A 22,828-nucleotide genomic window follows, 5' to 3' on the forward strand; every position below is an offset into this window, starting at 1 on the left:
ATGATTGTAACCACTTTATAGAATTCCTCGAATAGCCTGGAGAACAGTCAGAAAAGAATATTTCAATTCCATTCAAAGAGTTTGCCCAGGGTCAACTGATAATCTTTACCTTAGATAGGCCATTCTTCTCTAAGCCCCAGTTTTCTCATCTATAAGACTGAGGATAATGCTACTTGTTCTATAAACTATTTGCTGTTGTTTACAACTATTATGATGGGGGACCCAAGAGCTCAGGACAGTTTTTAATTATAAAAAATCAGTAACATTTTCTTTGATGTCATTCTCAAAACTTTAACTAAACCACAAGTAAGAGGATGCACTCATCTATAGTAACATACTTGATCATGACTATGGTCAACCAGCAAAAGATAATCCTTTAAAAAAAAAGTTTCTGCAAGAAGAAAATTAGACTATGTTCTAGATAGATTTTGCAGGTAGATTTCATATTTTAGTCAATATTATTTTGTTTTACTATTTGATCTCTAAGCAGTATTCTTATCAGTAAGATCCAGGTCATTTGCTAAGACACTCTTGCCAGGTAGAGAAAGATTGTATAAGCCACCAACAGGCAGTCTTCTTATAGTTATTTTCCTAGTAGGTTAGTTCTATTTTTTAAGACCTTTTAAAACTTCATTGGATTTTTGTGTTTCTTTTTCCAGTTTTAAGCTATTTTCTTTTTGCATTTCCCTTCTTTTTCCCATTTTTCTTCAATCTGTCTTATTTGATTTTTAAATTCCTTTTTAAGTTCTTCCAGAGCATGAGATCAATTCCTGGTTCATTTGTTTTGTAAAGTTTTGCTTATAGTTTCTTGAATCTCACCATTCTCTGTTGGTTCTGCCCTTTACTCTTTTTCCTTGTAGAAATTTTAAGTGTTTTTCCTTCTAGAAGTGTTAAGTGTTTTCTCATTTTCCAGACCTTTTTTTTTGGGGGGGGGGGGCTTATAGACTGGTTAACTCCTCAAGCTGTTTGTCAACCCTGTCTCTCTTCTGCTGGTTTGCAGGATTAGGCAGTATGAGCTAATTTGCCTTGGGGCTAAGCCTTTAATGCAGCAGCCCTAGAGGCTTGAAATGGCCCAGCCTGAGGTATTTCTGAACCTCTCTGCAGGCTGGTGCCAGGGCCTAAGATTTAAAGGGCTAGTTCTGAGGCACTTTTTTGCTGATGCATCCCCCATCCCGGATTCCCAAAGTTAGCCTACATCCAGTTGCAGAAACTAGCATGGCTGGTCAGCCAGCACTCCTCTGTGTATAGTTTTGCTTCCAGTTCCCCCTTATCCTGTGGGGAAAAAACTCTCTCTGCCTATCTTTCAAGTTGTGTTCAGCAGGAGAGCCCCCTCACTCCATCTTGCTGTTGGATTTGGATTCCTCTCTTTTTGAAACATTTTTTAAAGATTAGTATGGAATGATAGAATGGTTTCAGCTTTTGCTGCTAGTAAGATGCCATCTTGACTCCAGCCCCCTTCTTATAGTTATTGATGGCAAATTTCCAAATTGAACATGTAAAGTTATGGGACAACAATGTGATAATAAGAAAGAGACCTGTTAAACCTGCTTCCTTCTAAAACCATCTAAAGAACAGCAAGACAATATACCAAAGGAAACTAAAGTTCAACCAGCAAAATAGATGAATGAAAACTATCCAGAGTTAGGTAGGCCTCTCAAATACTGACTAGGAAATGTCAAACTAACAAAAAAACAAACCATAGGGAATCCAGGCTTTCTCTGAGACAGTGCAGAATTAGAGGGATAGAGGAAAAATTATTGATTATTATACCTTTTACTCTTCGCTAAGCCTATTTGGAGAAAGAGGAGTTTTCATGAATGAGTTAGTGTTGTAAATCCAATATAATGTCTAGGTCAACCTTTAATCTTTCCATACTAAAAACCCTCCGGCATTGTGGGGTTTTTCATCATTAGATTCACAGTTCTTAGACAGTGCCTTGTAACATGAGAATTCAATAAACATTTGTTGAATGAATCTGAAATATTGTTACTCTGAAGGCTATTCTTTCTTTCATAACTGCTAATAATTTCTTCTTAATGGTCAAGTGCTTATTTTAAGAAATTAGTTTTAATGTGTAAAACAATATTTCTTTCAGTTGTAGAAACAAAAGTAAGGAAAGTATATAGATTAAATGCAAAGACAAATGGCTTCACATGCCTTTCCTATATGCTTACATAAACAACATTCATATTCAAACTGTAATAACTCATTCAGGTAGTTTGCTGCTACTTAGCAACAACAAAAAATTGCCAGTTTCTTGAAGTTTGTGATAGCATTATTTTTAATATTTCTGTCAACAGTATTTTTCACATAATTGACTTGATTTGATTTCTAGGCACAGTGCCAGTTAAACAGGATGAATTTTTCTGCCTTTTTTTTTTCCAGTTCGGTTCGGAAGCAGCAAGATTGATAAGCCACTGATAGATCGAATCGAGAGAGTCATAGGACAAAAAGCTCATCATTTTCTGCGTAGGGGTATCTTTTTCTCTCACAGGTGAGATTTTATGTTCCCATGCTCCTCTTCATCCTTCCTGTTTTCTCCTATAGAAGTACAATTACATAAAATATCTGTGTCATTGCCCAAAGTTAGTATTTCCCATATAATACCGAATCCTTGTATGCTTTTTGCCCTATTCTATGAGTTAGATAAAATACTTAAAGTAAAAAGTATGGAGAAAAAGAGAAACAGCATTTCAGTTATAGTGACTTGGGTGGTACTAATTATTACCTCTCGGCCAGTATGTTATTGGGTTGAATCAGTAGAACTCCACCTAAAAATTCCCAAATTCCTATGTAAGGAGGGAATTTTCTATAGAAATAGTGTTGTGTTTTCAAAAATCTTATTAAGCCAGGATTTAAGTTTGAGTGACAATATTATTTCTCAATTCTATATTCTTACCAGTAATGATCAATATGTTGCAACTTTTTAAAAATTGTAACAGAATCACTAGAGACCCATACACTGAAAAATAACTGAGATGTCAGTGATCTTTAGCCCCAGCCTCTTTACCAAAGAGACCAAAAGGCCTGCATTTACAGAAACTTGGAGAGAGGAGCTTGTTTAGGCCTTTTCCCCAAAGGAATTAAAATTTCTGATTGGACTAAATATAAGAGAATGTGGTCACCAATAAATGACTTTTTATTTAGCCACTTTATTTACAAAATAGAAAGAGTCAAGTAGAGAAATGTAAAAGAGTGTAGAATAAGTGGTCTAGCTTATCACCCTAATGTTTCTCCCATGCCTGGCTCAACTCAGGGCTAATTAGCCTTCCTGGAGAGCGAACTGTTTAGCCAGAGAGCCCAGTGTTTAATAACCATGTGGCCTCCCCAAAATGAGGGCCTCTCCAGAAGCCAGGAAAGGAGTCAGCCTTTTCACTCACCCATGTTGTAGTCCAAAGAGAAGATCCAAGAGCAGTCTTACCAGAAGTAATCCAAATGTCAGAATCCAAGCTGGAGTTCCTCCAAAGTCAAGTCTGAAGAAGAAAGTGAGTTTGGACAGGAAGTTCAGGGCTTTTATAGTGCTTTTTCCACATCCCTTCCTGTCCCTTCCTCAACTTTACGGGTACCAATTGCAGTCTTTAAATTTGCTTGATTGTGAATTTTGTCTGACCCTGTGAAACCAGCCACCTGCTATTTACCCAGACGCCTAGCCAGATGTCCTACCCCCTCCATATCTACTACCCTAGTATTTCAATTGACAAGCCACCACCATATAGATACGGTTCTGAGTTATCATGGGGCCCTCTAGAGTAGAACCTCATCAGCTTCTTCTTTCCCCATTCTGTGATTTACAGGCTTCTTACTTCACTAATGCCTTTGATTCATAATCCCAACCAGCAATACCAACAGTGTTAGTATTAGCCCTTGCAAAAGACCTATTCTGGTGCCTCTTCATGCATGGTTTGGAGATGACCCTAGGTTCTCAATGGCTATGGTATCACAGTGCAAGCTCCCACGTGTTCTCCCAGAAAGACTAGGGCTATGGGCCCAATGATAGATGGTGTTGTGTCTTATCCAAGGAAAAGTCTAGCCAAATACAGAGAAGCTCATCACCAAGTTTACCTCAAGTGATAAATTTTTCCAGCAAAAAATACTCTCCAAAATGACCAAGTCATTAGAGAGATTTCAGCCAATATAGAATGAATACACACACTCACAATCCTAGATCCTTGAAGCATTAAAATATTGTGATTTATATGGGTTATTTCCCCCTACTAAACTATAAATTCCTAGCACACAGTAGATGCATAATAAATGTTTATTGAACTGAATTCCAAATGAAGACAGTGGTCAGCCTGATTCAGAACCACATAAGAAAAATGTCCGTTAAATGTCAATTCTATCACTTACTTCACCTTTTAGGATGATTAAAAACTATATCTTAAGTCATTCTTTTGAAAGAACCAATTAGAAAGGAAGCCATTTAATTAGAAACTACATGATGTTCATTTATTTGTTTGATTTCACTTTCAGATGCAAATTTGTTGTCTGATATTTTTTCTGAGAAAGTCACACTGTTTCCTTTGTTCTCTTCTCACTTAGGGACATGAGCAATATTCTTGATGCATATGAAAATAAGAAGCCATTCTATCTTTATACAGGCAGAGGGCCCTCTTCTGAAGCAATGCATGTAGGCCATCTTATTCCATTTATTTTCACAAAGTAAGTAGCACCATCTTCCAGATCTTTTAAAAAATTATTATCTCTATTATGTTTTTATTATCATTATTATCTAATAGTATAAATTATAATTATCCTTTATTATAATTTTAATATTCAAGCAATGTTTAAAACAAATATGACATTATTATTTTTGTCAATTTGCCTGGCAACCAAATTGTTAGGTGCTAGAAACATAAAATCACATAGTTGGACAAAGCCTAGAATGTTAGAGGGGGAAGTGACATAAGAATCATGACACCGCATGAACTCTAAGCCAGAATAAAAGAATGTGAATTATAATAAACCCTATAGGGCATCTAGATTAAGCCTTACCTGAAGCACCAATGTACTCAACAAATCCCCAAAGTAGTCATCCTATCTCTGCTTTAATATCTGTAGTGGTAGTTAACTCACCATTCATTTTCCAAGGTCCCTTTTTTTTTTTTTGCTTCTCAAAGGCTTGTTTTAAAGAAATGAAAGTCTTTGTGAACTTTCTTAAGATAAAGATTATACAGCTCAGAAGGGAAGTACATGCTAATTTGTAGGTAAAGCGGTCTTAATGCTTTTATTCACACCATTCACTGAAAAGTCAAATGCTAAAGGTTAAATATTCTTTGACCATGTAATAAGAAGATCGAACTCATTGGAAAAGACTCTGATATTGGGAAAGAATGAAGGCAAAAGGAAAAGGGAAGGGTGAGGTGGACAGATAGGGTCATGGAAACAATGAACATGAGTTTGGGCAGACTTCAGAGTTGAGGATAGAAGGGCCAGGCATGTTATAGTCCGTGAGGTCAATGAAGAGTTGGACGTGATTGACTGAACACAACAAAAATGATTCTGTGTTCAAATACTACTTAGGAGAGAAAGATAGTAATGATTTGGGGTCTCTGTTTTTTAGGTGGCTGCAAGATGTGTTCAATGTCCCTCTGGTTATCCAGATGACTGATGATGAAAAATACCTCTGGAAAGAGCTAACACTTGAGCAAGCATATGGCTATACAATAGAAAATGCAAAGGATATCATAGCCTGTGGTTTTGACATAAATAAAACTTTCATCTTTTCTGACCTGGAATACATGGGGTACGTATAAAAAAAAAAACTTCCCTGTCTTTTTGATACCTACACAGTCTCTAACAGATTACTCAAGGACAAATATGCCCAGGCTCAAAACATGCCTAGGCAACATATACAGAAGGTTGCCCCAGCCTTGTGGTCCAAAGACCTGAATTTGGTCTTTGCTGAATGGTTTAGCCCTTGACAAGTCCCTCCACTTCTGTGAGCCTGTTTCCTTATCCATACAGTAGAGATTATAGTATTTGCATGACCTCCCTCATAGGGATCTCTAGGAACAGTACTCTGTAAATACTAGAAACTGGAACTCTCACTATTATTGTTACTACAATCTGTTTTTTCTGGATGACTTCTTCACCTTATTTAAAACTTATACTATTTTCATCTATTTTTTAAATTTGACTACAAATTCCCAGTCTTTAAAACTCTCTTAACAAATCAACCCCCTTTTGCTGGTTTGTTGTTGTTGTTTTCCAAATAGTTAAGTCTCATTATAACAAAGTTTAGAGAACATCCAAATGACTTTTAATGGAATGGAGTTTTGTTATAAGTATGTTGCTTAAAACATAACCCCAGGAATCCAGAATGGTCATGGGGAATTGAGGGGAAGAGAAAGTTTTCTATAAAGCCTTCAGGACCTAGTAAGGAAAAGTGAATAGTTTTCAACTACATACTGATTCCTCCCTCTATTCTCCTTTATTATCCTAAATCTGAAATTTTGAGAATTCAAGTGGATTTTTTTCAGGTAGAAGTGATTGGCTTTGGATTTAGAATCTGAGGTTCTGGGTATGAATATCAGCTTGGCAATTTACTTACTAACTTTAAAATGTAAAATGAAACATTTGAGGTTCCTTCTGCCTTTTTTTTTTAAGCCCTTACCTTCCACATTGGAGTCAATAGTGTATAATTGGCTCCAAGGCAGAAGAATGGTAAGGGCTAGGCAATGGGGGTCAAGTGACTTGCCCAGGGTCACACAGCTGGGAAGTGTCTGAGATCAAATTTGAACCTAAGACTTCCCATCTCCAGGCCTGGCTCCCAAACCACTGAGCCACCCAGCTGCCCCATCCTATGAGAAAAGGCTTCCTTCCCCAGGTTCACATCGCTATTAAGAACCAAGTGATTCATCAGAGATATGAGCTTAATTAATTTTTTTCTTTAATTTACCCAGTTTTCTGTGAGTCTAAGAAGAAGAACGCCATGATGGAATATGGAACAATAGAAAGAGTGCTAGGTTTGGAGTTAAAGGAACTGGATTCAGATCTTGGCACTGCTACTTAATACTTGCAATAATAATTCACTTAATCACTCTGAGCCTGAGGAAACTTCAATTTCCTTGTCTGTTTAATGAACAGGTTGGACTAGATTACTAAGCACCTTTCCAGTTTTAAATCTATAGTCCTTCCTGTGATTCAGGTTGTATTATTGAGTGTCTGCTCTGTGCCTGGCACATGCTAAGTGCTACAAACGGATGGACAGTAGATCTATGAAGACTGAGAAACAATTCAGCACTTACATGTTCTGCTGACATTAATCTCAGGAATCTGGAGTCACCTCCATGCCATGGCAAAGCATCTGAGGAGGACTTGAGTTGAGGTGACCTCTGCATCTGACAGAATCAGGCATCCCTATGTCTCAGATGATCACTATATAAGCCTCAAACTTCATATTTGCATGTTGATGCTGCCTAGATAGCAATTTCTAATCTGGAGTAACCCCCTAAGACCAGAATTTTACTTCCTGGCTTTTCTTTGCAGGTCAAGTCCAGGTTTCTACAAGAATGTGGTCAAAATCCAAAAGCATGTCACTTTTAATCAAGTAAAAGGCATCTTTGGCTTCACTGACAGTGATTGCATTGGTAAGATCAAATTCAACTCTTCTGGGTTTTTTTTTAAGGAGAAAGATAATCTAATTATGTAAATAAAGTTAAAGAGAATTAAATAAGAAGGTATTTGTTGCATACTTTATGGAATAGTGTTCTTCCTGAAATTTCTACAATGTCAGCTTATCTCATTAATTCTTACACACAGAGATGAGTAATGCTAGAGCATAAACAGCTGGTATAATGCCTTTAGTCAGGTCCATTTGTTCTTATGTGACATTTTACTTCATTTTGAATGTATTGTTTGACTCTCTAGAAGCTTCATCCATTTTATTAAAAAGAAAATTGAGGGGGCAGCTGTATGGCTCAGTGGATTGAGAGTCAGGCCTAGAGATGGGAGGCCCTAGGTTCAAATATGGCCTCAAACACTTTCCAACTGTGTGATCCTGGGCAAGTCACTTGACCCCCATTGCTTAGTCCTTACCACTCTTCTGCCTTGGAACCAGTACACAGTATTGACTCTAAGACGTAAGGTAAGGGTTTTAAAAAAAAAAATTGAGTTATTGTGTAGTTCCTACTTCTTTATCATAAGGTCAGTGAGGTAGAGTATCTAGAAAACACTCTATAAACTATAAAAGCAAGTTACTATTATGCTCCTATAGATAGAACAAACTTGGGGAATCAAAGAATTATAGACAAGTAAAGTCAGAAGAAAACACAGAAATCAATTTCAATACTTTGAATCCTATCATCATTTCAGCCCAATGTTTTCCTATTCATTAAAATTTCCACATTTTTATAAAAACTGAAACTATCGTTTATACTCTTAATTTTTATCAGTAGAATAAACCCAATCCGCCACTCCTTCATTTGAAGCTGAGTAAATGAGTTGAGCAGATAGCTTCCATGGATTTTGGAAGGAATACCTGATGTCAACCATCAGTACACTTGTAATCATTTCCCCTTTAGTCAGCTCATGCCTTTGACCATCTACATTGAAGGACAGAGATTTTAAAATCATAGTATCACAGAATTTTAAAATTGAAAGAGACCTCAGAAGTCATCTACTTCAACATCTGTTCCTTCCCAAGAAGATTCCTTCTTAGTATTTTAAGTAATGTAAACTAGTTTCTGTTGATTTCATTACAATGAATTTGAGGCCATTTGACTGAGCAGTCTAAAATATCTTTTATCAAACAGAATAGTTGGTCTTGAATTTGAATTTTGGTTCTACCAACAGTGTGTATCGCTTCCACCAAGAATGCCCTTCATTAAAGCATAGTTTACAGAAAGGAAATGTAAGACCCTTGGGTCCTGGCCTTTCCATGAACTAGCTCTATGACTTTGGCCAAATGACTCCTTTCCACTGGGTCTCAATTTCCTCCTTAGTCAACTAGGAGAATGATAGGCTAGGTGATATTTTTGGAACAGGTCAAACAAAATTATATGATGGTTGGATAGTAAGGAAAAGGATCTCAATTGGTGAGGAAAACCATCTTGTAGGGGGGGGGGAGGGGAAATAGCTTTTCCTCCCAGTTGATAAATGGTCAAAGGATATGAACAGTTTTCAGAAGAAAAAATTGAAGCAAACAAAATCATGGAAAAATGTTACAAATCACTGTTGACTAGAGAAATGACAATAAAGACAATTCTAAGGTACCAACTCATACCTATCAGTTTGGTTACCATGACAGAAAAGGAAAATGACAAATGTTGATGGGAATATGGAAAAATAAGGACACTAATGCACTGTTGATGAAATTGTGAACTAGTCCAGCCATTCTGGAGAGTAATTTAGAACTGACCAAAAGGTCTATAAAACTATGCATACCCCTTGATCCAATAATACCTCTGCTAGGTCTGTATCACAAAGAGATCACAGAAAAGAGGAAATGATCTATTTGTCAGCTCTTTTGGTGTTGGCAAAGAGTTGTAAATTAAGAAGATGCTCATCCATTGGGGAATGGCTGAGGAAATGTGGTTATGATTATGATGGAATATTATCTCAGAAAAACTTGAGAAGATTTATATGAATTGATGTGCTGTAAAGTGAGTGGAACTAGGAGAACATTGTACATAGTAACAACAATATTTATCAACTATAAAAGACAAACTTAGCTACTCTTATCAAATGAATTTTCAAATAAAGTATATCAAAGCTAAAGTAAAAAGAACTATCCTATCCTGGTGCTTTAACTACAAAATTTTTAAATGAAGAAATGTCTGCCTCTTATTTTAAATACAACTTCAAGAAGAATTTATCCAACCACGATCTTGTGGAATTCTGTGAGCCAGAGCCTGTAGGTTACTGATTTGTTGAAGCCTAAATACCCTGATACAGTGGCTAGAAATTCATAGCAGAGTTAGTTCAGAGCAACACTAGTTATCCTGAATTGAAAAAATATATGTATTTTTTTTATTTTGCCATTTTTGCCCTCTTACAGGAAAGATTAGTTTTCCTGCTATCCAAGCTGCTCCATCCTTCAGCAACTCATTTCCACAAATTTTCAAAGACAGGACAGATATTCAGTGTCTTATTCCATGTGCCATAGACCAGGTGAGAAACCATTGCATCTCACTTTATTTAAGCAACTTTACTTTTGATATAATGTCAAGATTTTAATTGGAAGAACCTCTCAACTATTGTTTATTTATTAAGTCTGGGCCTAGGCATGGGAAGTCTTCTGTAATCAATGCAGAGAGAAATAAGTAGAACCAAAGAAAGAATATATCTAATGGCTACAATGGCATAAAGAATCAAAAAGCAAAGAAAAGAATGCTATGTGATTATAATGACCAGGTTGGACCCAGAAAAACAGTTGAGAAAAATAGACCTTTTCCATAGATGGGACTGTGAATGTGAAGCATAACATGTACTCTCAGATTTGATTCAAGTTTTGTTTCCTTTTGTTGACTTCGTTTTTATTTTTTCTTTTTCAAAAGGATAAAGGAAGATGGGGGGATATATTTGAAAATGAAGGTGATATAAAAACAAAGGGTACTGTTTGTTTTTAATCTGAAGCTGAAATACAAGAATAGAAAATGATCAGCAGCCTGCTGCAGTAGAAAGAACACTGGCCTTGATCTTGGGGTCCCTGGGTTCAAATCCCAGGCCTCACATTCTAATTTCTAAACTAGATACATATCTAGTAGGAAGTGCTTTGACCTAGGATTCAGAAGACCTTCATTCCAGACTTACTTTTGGGCGAGTCTTTTTACTTTCCTTAGCCTAACTGTCTTCGTCTGTAAAGTAGGGATGATATTTTCACTCTTTCTGTCAGGGTTATTATGCAGGAAATGCTTTGTAATTCTTAATGTACTATGTAAAATAAGTTATGTCATTGTATGCCTCATATTATCTTGGTGTTTATTCTCTTTTTTTAGGATCCTTATTTTAGAATGACAAGAGATGTGGCCCCAAGGATTGGCTATCCCAAACCAGCCTTGCTTCATTCAACCTTCTTCCCAGCTCTGCAGGGAGCCCAAACTAAAATGAGTGCCAGTGACCCCAACTCTTCCATCTTCCTCACTGATACAGCCAAGCAGATCAAGAATAAGGTAAAGATCTTTCTCAGCTTAAAAGCAGTCTATAGGAGGAATTTGGGTGGCTCAGTGGATAGAGCATAGGGTCTCAGGGAGACCTGAATTCAAATCCAGCCTCAGACAGTAGCTGTGTGACCTTGGGCAGGTCAGTTAACCTCTGTCTTAATCCAATGGAGAAGGATAAGGCAAATCACTCCAGTATCTTATGATGATCCGTGGGATCACAGAAAGTTGGACACAACTAAACAGCAGCAACAGTGTTTGAGAAGCATTTACTTTACCCCCAGTGAATACTTGTTGCTCTTTACATATTCGCCATTGTAATAATTCAGAAAGGACCAGCATGACTGGTGCAGGGACTTGCCAAGCCCTTTCCAGGACTGCTCATATGCCTAGGGTTTCTACCCGTCCCCCAACTCTCACCTGTGGCTCTAAGAAACTGCAGTGTGAGTGGTGGCCACACACCACACAAAAACTGTCCTGGCAGACAGGCTAACCCAGGTTCAGAGAAGCCTCAAATAACCATGAAGCAGCCGTATCAGTCAGACATGGAAGAGCCAAGGCCATCGTGTCATCCCTGGTCATTGCCAGTCAGCTTGACTTTTGTCCTGCCACTGTATAGGATGACTCTAGAAAAGAGTGAGGCTGGCTAATTTGTGCAACTCTGTCTCATTTAAACCAATTCACATGAAAGTCAAGTCATCGCCCTTGATGGCATTGGTCCTCTTCAGAAGCAAAGGATCAACAGCAACTGGAATAACTTGTTACTGTAACTTCCTTTTCTCGTTTGATTTGGGGCACTGGATATGATTCCTAGAAATCTTGCTAGGCCATGTCAGCACCCATATCCAAAAATGCATTGGATTATACATATGTGTATGACATATATTCTCATCTTTGAGATTCTTTTCCTGCTCCCTTTTTAAACACCCCTTTTCTAAGTAGTTCATACACTTTTCACAGTTCAAAGGGAACTGAAGAGGTGATTCTAGGGACTCAAAAGTGATGTTGAACAAAGTCCCTATTCTGTCAAACCCCACCAACCTGGAAAACTACTGGGCGTGGAGAATGAGTTTATCTCCAGACTATGTATTTATAATCCAAGAACTGGACTAAGTATTCATCACCAAAAAAAGGAAATGATTTTTTCAGAGACCATTCTTGGAATATAAGCTCCTTGAGGGAAGGAATTATTTGTTTGTTTTTTGTCTTTGTGTCCATGATGCCTATATTAGTAGTGCCTTATAGATTATAGACATTCAGTAAGCTCTTTATTGCATCTAATTGACTCTCTGAAGGAATACATCCTTCAGAGGATCTTTCTTGGAGAAATCCCTACACCAGTGAAATCTTGAGTCCTTGGAATGTTAAAATAGCATCCATGAACATTCAAAGGACCTGCTGTTTTTGTATTGGCTTATATGTTGATTTGTGACTGAGTATCCCTATCTCACTGAGGTCAGAAGTGTAGGAACCACTCACAGTGGTTCCCAGTTCCCAGTATTAGCTGGTCCAGACTCTTTGGCTTGCTCCATTTTCCCAACCTAGGCCAGTCTGTGCCCCCTTAGGTAAGTGCCAAAGCACATTGGTACCCATCTTAATAGAGTCACTGGTTGGCTATAAGCCCCACTGCAGCTTCGGCCTCTTCCAGAAGCAGGGGCTACAAGCATGTTCTAGCATCATCACCTCAGCATTTTTATCTAAAAGTTTTCATTTTTCCAAACTGTATTTTCATGAATTTTGTTCTATAGGTCAACAAACATGCATTTTCTGGAGGTAAAGATACCATAGAGGAACACAGACATCTTGGAGGCAACTGTGACATAGATGTGTCTTTCATGTACCTCACCTTCTTTCTAGAAGATGATGACAAGCTCGAGCAGATAAGACAGGTAATTCTAGGGGCATTATCCAAGGCTGCCTGCATTCTGTCGGGCATTCTGCATAGCTAGAAAGCTGTTTGATTTACACAATCTTACTAATTCAAATAAATGGACAAAACGCATCGTTGGTAATGTGTTTAATATTATGTTTTTGACAAATTCTTCTAAAACATTTATTGTGTACTGAATCTTATGGGGAGAGTTTCAAAAGTTTAGATAACTCACTATCCCTGCCCTCATGAAGCTTTCAGTTGGACAAATAGGACATGTAAATAGATAACTACAATACCTGATAAGTATGTAAGAGACAAAAGCAATGTGCTGACACCTCATAGAAGAGCGGTCATTACCCACTGGCAGGGAAACCCTTTTTGGAGATGGTGGCCTTTAAGCTGAGTTTAACAGGGTATTTAGAAATTCAAGGAGAAATTATGCCATAGGGATCAAGATAAACAAGAACATAAAGGAGCAAGAGAGGAATGCAAGTCATACTTGGATGTCTAAAAGTAGGGAAAGGTAGCACCAAATTTGGGAGAGGTTTAAATTTCAAGATGGGAGGTTTGAAGCTTTCTCATTAGGCAATAGTGAACCAACTTTAAAAAGATTTTCAAAAAATAGGGGGAGCCAGGTGACTCAGTGAATAGTGGGGTAGATCTAGAGAAGGGAGGTCATGTTTTCAAATCTGGAATCAGATACTTTTTAGATGTGTGACTCTGGGTTGGTCACTTAACCCTTTCTGCTCTTCTGCCTTGAGACCAATACAAAGTATTGATTCTAAGCCAGAAGGGAAGAGTGTTTAAGAAAAAAAATCAGAGCTCATTAATCTGATATTCACAAATATTCTTAAAAAATATCGATCACCATATTTTAAAACAACTTGATTTCCTTTTCAGTTTCTAATTGTTTAGAAATTTTTCCTTACATTAAGCCAAATTCTATAATTCAATTTTTATAATCCCCATATAACTTTACAGATCATTTCACCAAACATCTTATTATGTCCTTAATAACCTAGTACACAAAGATGAAAAGTGATAAGGATAAGCAGCATTCTGAAAGCTTACAGGATGCCTGGAGGAATATGGCATGTGCACAAATAATCAACTGACAGGCTGAAAAGGTGGGAGGCAGATTGTGAAGAGTTAGTATGTCCTGCTCTAGGCCATGAAGATCCTCTGGAGTTTTTCAGGGAAAGAAGGTGATAGATTCAAAGCTGTGTACCAGGAGGATAATTGTGGCAGCTCTGGAAAGGGCTAAAAAGAGGAAAGGCAGGGTCACCATTTATAAACTATTACAATGATCCGGACGAGAGGGAACAAAGGCCAGAATTAGTGTGGTGGCATTGAGAGTGGAGCAGAAGGAGGTATGTTAAACATGTTATTATCGTAGTGTTGCAGGGGCTGTGGCAACTTACTGAATGAAAAGCAAATTTCCCTATATTTTTATATAGAAATACCTAAAAACACTGTCACATATGCCTTCATCTCATTGTTCTTACAGTTAAGTACACTCTTCCCAGCTTATTAGATTCTAGGCATATTTGTGGGATTGTATTCTTGGAGTGGGGAAATACTGTTCTTGCTATAACATTTGAGTAAATAGTTGCTGTGGGAGGAAAAAAAGCAATATGTAACTCTGACTTAGTAGGAGTAATAGCATGGGCTTTATTGGTATATGTGGACCAGAAAAAACTCATGTCCCAGACCTGTCGCTAACCATTGCTGTGACTTGAGACAAGATGATTGTGCCTCCCTTTCTACTTTCCTACAGTGTAGGTAATTGCCATTCCTGTATGTATCCTCCTCTTTTGTTAAGGAAGAACAGTATTTCATGGATTAGGACCACTTATCAGGCATGTTGTGAAGGGGATTCTTGCTTCAGGTTAGGAGTAAATTAGACGACTTCTATAGTCTCTCCTCAAATCTCAGAGCTAGAGGGAACCTCGAGAGCTGTCTAATCCAAATCATACCAGGACAACAATACCCTCTCCGCCATTCTCAGAATGGGCATATAAATTTCAGGGCACAGTCATTTTTCATTATGATTTTGTTCTCTTTCTGGCAGGATTACACAAGTGGAGCTATGCTCACTGGAGAGCTAAAGAAGACACTTATTGAAGTCCTGCAGCCCTTGATTGCTAATCATCAGGCCCGGCGCAGTGAGGTTACAGAAGAAATCGTGAAACAGTTTATGACGCCAAGGAAGCTATCCTATGACTTTCAGTAACATATATCATATATACATTTGGGTTTATATACACAAAACTCTATCAATAAATATCAACCTGATTAGGGTGTTATACTCTGTCTATCAACTGTTAATTATCATATGGTTGACTGAGAGCTGGAAGGGACCTCTCATGAACTGTCTACAGCATCCCTGACAAGTGATGATTTCAGCTTACTTTCTTGTCTGTAAGCCATATGTTACCACTGTTTTTCTTCCTGTGAATTAGTGTCTCTCAGCTTAATGTAGACAAAAACAATGTGGAAAAGTCCATAACATGTAATAGCGTATAGGCAAAATAAAGAATTCCAGAAGTTGATTTTCTACTACAAAATAAATCAAAGAATCTGGATCCAGTATTTGAAGAAGGTTGATCATCCACTTAAATTCTCACAGTTTATTAGGTGGACAGACCCTCATATTATACCTACAATACATATGGGTGTTCTTAAATTTGGTACAAGTACAAAAAATATCCATTTCCAATCTTCCTCAGAATTCTAAATCTATTCTTTTATTTCCACTTTGGGCAAAAACATAAACTTATGTATAGCTAAAATCAAATGCCATTCCTGCTAAGCTAAAAAGCTGCTTAGGAAAACGATACTCATGCTTTCTTAACTATGATTTTCCAGCATTTCTAAACCAAAGAATCAGAGAAATTTCAAACTCCAGTTATGACAAAGGAAATATGAAATGGTTTTGTCATTTTCATTTTGATACTGAAAATAAACCCACCTCTTGCCTTTTTTAATCATTGTCTTAGTGCTTGACTGGCTTAGAAAGCAGTAGGAGAGCAAGACAAGATTTCTCTTAACTTTCTGAATTCTGAAGGACAATAAAAGTAGCTGGAAAGTGCTGAAGTAAACCAAGTTGATAATATGGATCTGAAAATTATGTTACATAGCTTTATAATGAGTGAAATCAGCTACCTGAATCAGCCTCTGGTTTTCTACATCCAGTATTCCAGAGTAGGGTAGTCCTTCCTAACTGAATGTTTGCTTAATCTGTCTAGAAGAAAACACCACTCCTCCTCCCATGTTCTCCTTTGCCAACAACCTTTGGAAGGGCCTTGCTTGATTTAAGAACACTAAAGAATCTTAAGAAAGTGATTAAGATGAACTTTCAACCCATATAAAGATTTCAGGACACCCAAGCAAGCATATGGCACCAGCAGAGCCCCAGGAGGAGTGATTATGGCACATCAAAATGTAGGGGGTGGGAGAGAAGGAGAAGCTAGGTGGCTAAATGATTAAGAGCCAGGCCTAGAAGACAGGAGATCCTACATCCAAATCTGGCCTCAGACACCTCCTAGCTGTGTGACCCTGGGCAAGTCACTTAACTCCCATTGCTTTGGAACTAATACACGATATTGATTCTAGATTGGATAAGGGCTTGGGGTTGTTGTTTTTTGTTTTTTTTTTAATGCAAGGGAAAGAGGAGGTCATCCCTCCTTTCTAATACTGTCACTGGCTGACTGAACTGTCCTTTGAATCAGACCAGCCAACGTCGGTTGCAAAACCAGTCACTGAGTTGTTTGACAAAGAAGCAGCTTGGAATAACTTAGACTTATAGTCAGGGGTTCAAGTCTACTGAAGCCACTCTATATATATGACCTTTACTATTCTTTTCTGCCTCTTCTTAGTCCCATGCTAATTGAATATAAAAAGACTGCAGCTGGCGTAGGGCAGCTTAGGATTCTTTGGAGGACTGGCTACTACAAGAATATGACTGTCTTTTCTGCTACTACAGATATCACCCCCAAAATCCTGCACTAGATTGTTAGCGTTGTCCAGCTGGGAAGTCTTAAAGCTAAAATTTGAACCCAAGGTCCTAGGATAAGTCTACAGCTCTTTCCTCCATACCTGGTCTAATCCAGTTCTATGAGACTTACAAATAAGACCCTGCCTTTTGCCATAGCAGGCTCTGATACTAAGAGCTTGGATCACACCAATTTTTTAAAATTTTATTTAGAATATTTTTTCATGGTTCATGTTCTTTCCCTCCCCCCTCCTGGAGCTGACAAACAATTCCACTGAGTTATACATGTATCATTGTTCAAAATCTATTTCCATATTATTAATATTTGCAATAGAGTGATCTTTTAAAGTCAAAATCATCAATCAAGTGCCCATCAAACCATGTGATCAATCATATGTTTTTCTTCTGTGTTTCTATTCCCACAGTTCTTTCTCTGAATGTACATACCAGTTTTATTAGGAGAATTAAAAATTCCCATTTCTATAATACTCTATGGTTGCAAAAGATGTTCATCACAATATTATCTTCATCTTTTCATTTTATAGAGGAAGTAGAAGAAGTGTTAAGTGCTTTGCCCACAAGGACACAATAAATGATTAAGGCACGATTTGAACACAAGCCTCCTGACTCCCTGAACTAACCACTACACCACATTCCCTTTCAAGCCAGGGGCAAAAAAGAAGCAGCTTTTTCACCACTGTTTTTGGGTGTGTTATTTTGTTTGTCATTGTTATTTTAACATTAATCAATGTTCTAGAGAAGCCAAATTTAAATTAATAAATTTGTTCATTGAACAACGTTCAAGTAACAATGTTACTTGAAACATTTGCTTACCTTGGATTAGTTATTTATTCACTAAGCCTCAGTTTCCTTGTTTTAAATGAAGAGCCTATTCTAGGTAGTGCTAAAGGTCTCTACCAACTCTAAATCCTATAATTACATATATCCAAGTTCATAAACTCTGAAATTCTTCAATCAGGACATCTTTTATCATTCTATAATAACCACGTTCTTCATCGTCATTGGGATCTCCAATTCCTCCACCCATCCTCCCCGCACCAAATATGCTCTCCTCCCTACTTCCTTTGGTGAACCAGTTTCACCCTACTCCATCCTCTATATTCAAGGCCCTTGCCCCTTTATTCTATTGCCAATCATGCCTTGGTTTACTCCCATTTACTGCCTTTACTTCTCTCCATATACTAGTAAATGGATTTGAAGAAACTGATGCAACTATAACTGAGTCCCCTACTAAATTGTTGCATAATCTCAACTTGGTCCTCATTGCAGCAAGGCACCCCTATTACACCTCCCCAATGAGTTCTTCATGGCCTTTCCAAACCTTTTCATCCCTTCTCAAGCTTCCCACTCTTCTATCTTAAGCCACATTCTTCACTGAGAACCTAATCTCATGCTTCACTGAAAAAAAAAAGGCTATTTCCTTATATTCCCTCTTCTCCCTGCCTCATCTTTCATCATTTAGCATCCTCCCCCCACTCCCCAATTTCACTGACTCAGTCTAAGAAACGGTCCTTCTTACAAGGAGATCCCATCTGGATACACCTTTGATCCCACTGCATGCCATCCTCTCCAGCACATTGCCAGCTCTATCATCCCCACTCTCACTAACTTTCAGTCTCTCCCTGTTGACTGACCATTTCCCTGCTTCCTACAAATATTCTTTTTTTTTTTTAAACCCTTACCTTCCATCTTGGAGTCAATACTGTGTATTGGCTCCAAGGCAGAAGAGTGGTAAGGGCTAGGCAATGGGGATCAAGTGACTTGCCCAGGGTCACACAGCTGGGAAGTGTCTGAGGCCAGATTTGAACCTAGGACCTCCCATCTCTAGGCCTGGCTCTCAATCCACTGAGCCACCCAGCTGCCCCCCTACAAATATTCTAATATCTCTCAGATTCTTTTTTAAAAAGGGGAGGGGGGGGGGAAGATCCTCACTTGGAGCAGAACCAGGAGAAGACCACATAGGAACAAGCAATATTGAAACTGATCAGCCTTAAAAGGCTAAACTACTCTGGTCCCAATGACCCAAGGCAGTTCCAAAGGACCCATGATGGAAAATGCCATCTACCTCTAGAGGGAGAACCGATAAACTGAATACAGATTGAAGCATGTTTGGGTTTTTTAAACCTATTTTTTGTGTTTGTGTGTGTGTGTGTGTGTGTGTGTGTGTGTATGTGTGCTTGTATGTGTATGTTTTCTTTTGCAATATGGCTAATATAGGAACGTTTTGCCTTCATCATCTTCTCTTCTCCAGAGTTAAGGGAAGGGAGGAAGGTAAAGAATTTGCATTCAACTTTTTGAAAAATGAATGTTAAAGGGGACAGCTAGCTGACTCAGCGGATAGGCCCAGAGAAAGGAGGTCCTAGGTTCAAATCTGGCCTCAGATACTTCCTAGCTGTGTGACCCTGGGCAAGTCACTTAATCCCCATTGCCTAGCCCTTACTACTCTTCTACCTTGGAAGCAATATACAATATTTATTCTAAAATAGAAGGTAAGGGTTTGTTTGATTTTTTTTATTAATAAATAAGTATTGGGGGGAAATTTTACATGTAATTGAGAAATAACAAAACAAAAAAAATATATAAAAAAGAAACCTCCTGGAGGCAACTGGGTGTTTTAGTGGATTGAGAACCAGGTCTAGAGTTAGGAGGTGGAGGGTCCAAAACTGGCCTCAAACACTTCATAGCTGTGTGACCCTGGACAGAACACTTAACCCCCATTGCCTAGCCCTTACCATTCTTTTTTTAATTTTTAAACCCTTACCTTCCATCTTGGAATCAATACTATGTATTGGCTCCAAGGCAGAAGAGTGGTAAGGGCTAGGCAATGGGGGTTAAGTGACTTGCCCAGGGTCACACAGCTAGGAAGTATTTGAGATCAGATTTGGACCCTCCACCTCTTAACTCTAGGCCTAGCTCTCAATCTGCTCTCGTAATCAATACACAGTATTGAATCTAAGACAAAAGGGGAGGAAAGAAAGGAAGAAACAAAGAAATCTCTCATTTGCTCTGTGAAAGGGAATTCTTTATTCTCTTTGTCTATTTTGAGCTAATACTTAACGCCCTACTAAACACTTTGTTATCAAGTAAGAGAATCCACGAGTCACTTACTTGGAGAACTCCACCCTTTTGATCAGAAGTTTGTGAATCCTTTGATAAAAGATGACACCTTCAGAGGATGAGAGGTGAATCCCACAGGCAATGCCCCCTGGGCAGTGCTAGGCAATTTGGAAGCTGTGATTGGCCCTTGGGAAGAAGAGAAGGAACAAGAAATAACTATAAAAAGTCCTGAATTTCCTTGGTTTGGGGTCATCTTCAGCAGGTCATCTTCAGGAGGTGACTTGGACCTCAGCTTTGACTTGGGACCTTGGCTCTTGACCTGTTTCTTTTTTTTTTTTTAAACCCTTACCTTCCATCTTGGAGTCAATACTGTGCATTGGCTCCAAGGCAGAAGAGTGGTAAGGGCTAGGCAATGGGGGTCAAGTGACTTGCCCAGGGTCACACAGCTGGGAAGTGTCTGAGGCCAGATTTGAACCCAGGACCTCCCGTCTCTAGGCCTAGCTCTCAATCCACTGAGCTACCCAGCTACCCCCTTGAACTGTTTCTTAAGTGAGTGAGAGCTGGCTTTCCTTTCCTGGCTTCTCCAGAGAGACTAGCTCTGGAGAGACTTTCCCCTCCTAGAGGAGGAGGCTGAGTGGGTGGAACACCCTGTCCTCCTGTCAAGGGTTAACCAGCCCTCCTGGGCTGAGCGGAGCACTACAGCAATATTTAGTATAATAGGCTAGATATCTTCTCTACCTTCTTTTTGTATTTCTCTACTTTCACTTTTTCCACCTCTGTAAATAAAGGCTATTAAAAGTCATTTTGATTTGAGCTATAATATTTTAAATCAGCAACCACCATATTATTTTAGATATTTCACATATTTAGTCATGAATTCCTTACAGCTCCAAGCATCCTAAGGGCAGATCCTTATCACCTCATTCTTGGATTATTGCATTAACCTAGTGGTGGGTCTGCTTGCCACAAGTCTCTCCTCTAGTTGCCAAAGTCATTTTCCTAAAGGACAGGTCTGATCATGTAACCCCTCTACTCAACAAACTCCAGTGACTTCCTATTGCCTCCAGGTAGATTTTGTCATTCAAAGTCCTTCATAACCCTCTCTCTCACCTTTCCAGTTTTCCTATATTTTACAACCCAGGAATTCAGGTTACGCTTGGTATTCAGACAATGAGACATGCTACCTCTTGGTTCCAAACATTTTCTCTGGTTGTCCCCCAGGGCTGAAATGCTCTTCCTCTTTCCCTTCATTTCCTGGCTTCTCTGACTTCCATCAAGTGACAACTAAATCCTACTTTCTCCAGGAAGTCTTTCCCAACCTTTCTTAATTCTAGTGCCTTACCTCTATAAATTATTTCCTATTATCATATATACACATACAGATGCACACACATATATAACAAGCATGTAGATATCCGTTTATTGTCTCCCACAATTAGATTGTGAGCTCCAGAGCAGGGACCATCTTCTGTCTCTCTTCATATCATTATCCTTAGCACAGTGCTTAACAGACTGAGATAGAGAAAACAAATATTATCTGTATTTTACAGATAAGAAAACTGAGGCTCAGAGAGGCTAAGTGACATCCTTGAGATCACAAATATACATATTTGTGCTAGGAAACATCCTTTGAAATTGCTGACAAACGTGTCAATGAGAGTTCAGGCTGAATCACGGATATCACAGTGAAATAGCAGAAAGAGATGTAGGTGAGAGACCTGACTTTCAGTCCTGGTTTTGCCATTTACTGTTCCCGGGAACTCACAAGTCATTTCTCCTCTTGAAGCTTTGATTATCTCATCTATAAAATGGACTTGAATCTCAGCTATAAAATAGACTTTACAGAGTCTTGAGAATCAAAGAAATAATGTCCATTAAAGAGCTTTGTACATAGGAGGTATGAAAGGTATTTGGGGATAGTTGCCAGAGTACTTAAGAATTCTAATCTGGTCCTAACAATAAGGAAATATGTTTTGCATGATTATACATGTATAACCCATATCCAAATCACCTGCCAGCACTAGGAGGGGGAAGGGAGGAGAAGGAGTTAAGTTTCATTATATAATTTAGGAAAACTTGTGTGGAAATTTGTTATTACATGTAATCAGAAAAAAAATAATCTGGTCCGACCACTTACCAGCTCTATATCCTCAGCCAAGTCATTTCCTGTGTCCTATCCTCCGTTTCCTCATCTGTGAATTGGATATAATAACACAGGCATCCCTGCCACATTTCAGGGCTTAGGGTAGCAGCTCCTTTATGATCTGGTAAAAAAAATTTGCCTTCCCTTCATACCAGAAAAGAAGTCTGAATTTTTTTTCTTTTTCTTTTATGGGGTATTTGAAGCAACTTATTATAAAATGTGGGTTAAGTATCTAGTCATAGATTATATGTAGATGAATGTTAAGTAAAAATACTATATGAAGGGGATATCTAGGTGGATTAGTGGATTGAGAGTCAGGCCCAGAGTAGGGAGATCCTGGGTTCAAATCTGGCCCCAGATACTTCCCAGCTGTATGACCCTAAACAAGTCACTTAACTCCCATTGCCTAGTCCTTACCACTCTTCTGCCTTGGAACCAATATATAGTATTGATTCCAAGATGCAAGGTAAGGGGTTTAAAAAAAAGATATGAAAAAAATGTTATACTAAATAAATAGTAATCATATATTTTATACTTTCCTGGGTTTCTAAACTTTTTTCTGTGTCATCTGCTGGCCTTCATGTGTCATCTCTTGCTTCCTTAAAACTCTTCAAAAAATCCCCAATGAATTTCTTTTG

General features: G+C 38.3%; 1 protein-coding gene across 4 annotated transcripts in view; it reads left to right on the top strand.

Moving 5' to 3' along the window:
- The window catches only part of WARS1 (tryptophanyl-tRNA synthetase 1), a 35,525-nt gene extending 19,563 nt beyond the window's left edge, over positions 1 to 15,962 (top strand). For all 4 annotated transcript variants that reach the window (XM_007473575.3, XM_056811268.1, XM_007473576.3 and 1 more), the window contains exons 4-11: positions 2,386 to 2,494; positions 4,543 to 4,662; positions 5,564 to 5,746; positions 7,492 to 7,592; positions 10,001 to 10,113; positions 10,941 to 11,114; positions 12,851 to 12,991; positions 15,047 to 15,962. In XM_007473575.3, the coding sequence (XP_007473637.1) occupies positions 2,386 to 2,494; positions 4,543 to 4,662; positions 5,564 to 5,746; positions 7,492 to 7,592; positions 10,001 to 10,113; positions 10,941 to 11,114; positions 12,851 to 12,991; positions 15,047 to 15,208 (1,103 nt within the window). In that variant the 3' untranslated portion in view covers positions 15,209 to 15,962. The remainder of the gene's footprint in view (positions 1 to 2,385; positions 2,495 to 4,542; positions 4,663 to 5,563; positions 5,747 to 7,491; positions 7,593 to 10,000; positions 10,114 to 10,940; positions 11,115 to 12,850; positions 12,992 to 15,046) is intronic.
- Positions 15,963 to 22,828: the final 6,866 nt, after the last annotated feature.

This window comes from Monodelphis domestica, chromosome 1 (genome assembly GCF_027887165.1).
Source record: "Monodelphis domestica isolate mMonDom1 chromosome 1, mMonDom1.pri, whole genome shotgun sequence".
NCBI lineage: Eukaryota > Metazoa > Chordata > Mammalia > Didelphimorphia > Didelphidae > Monodelphis > Monodelphis domestica.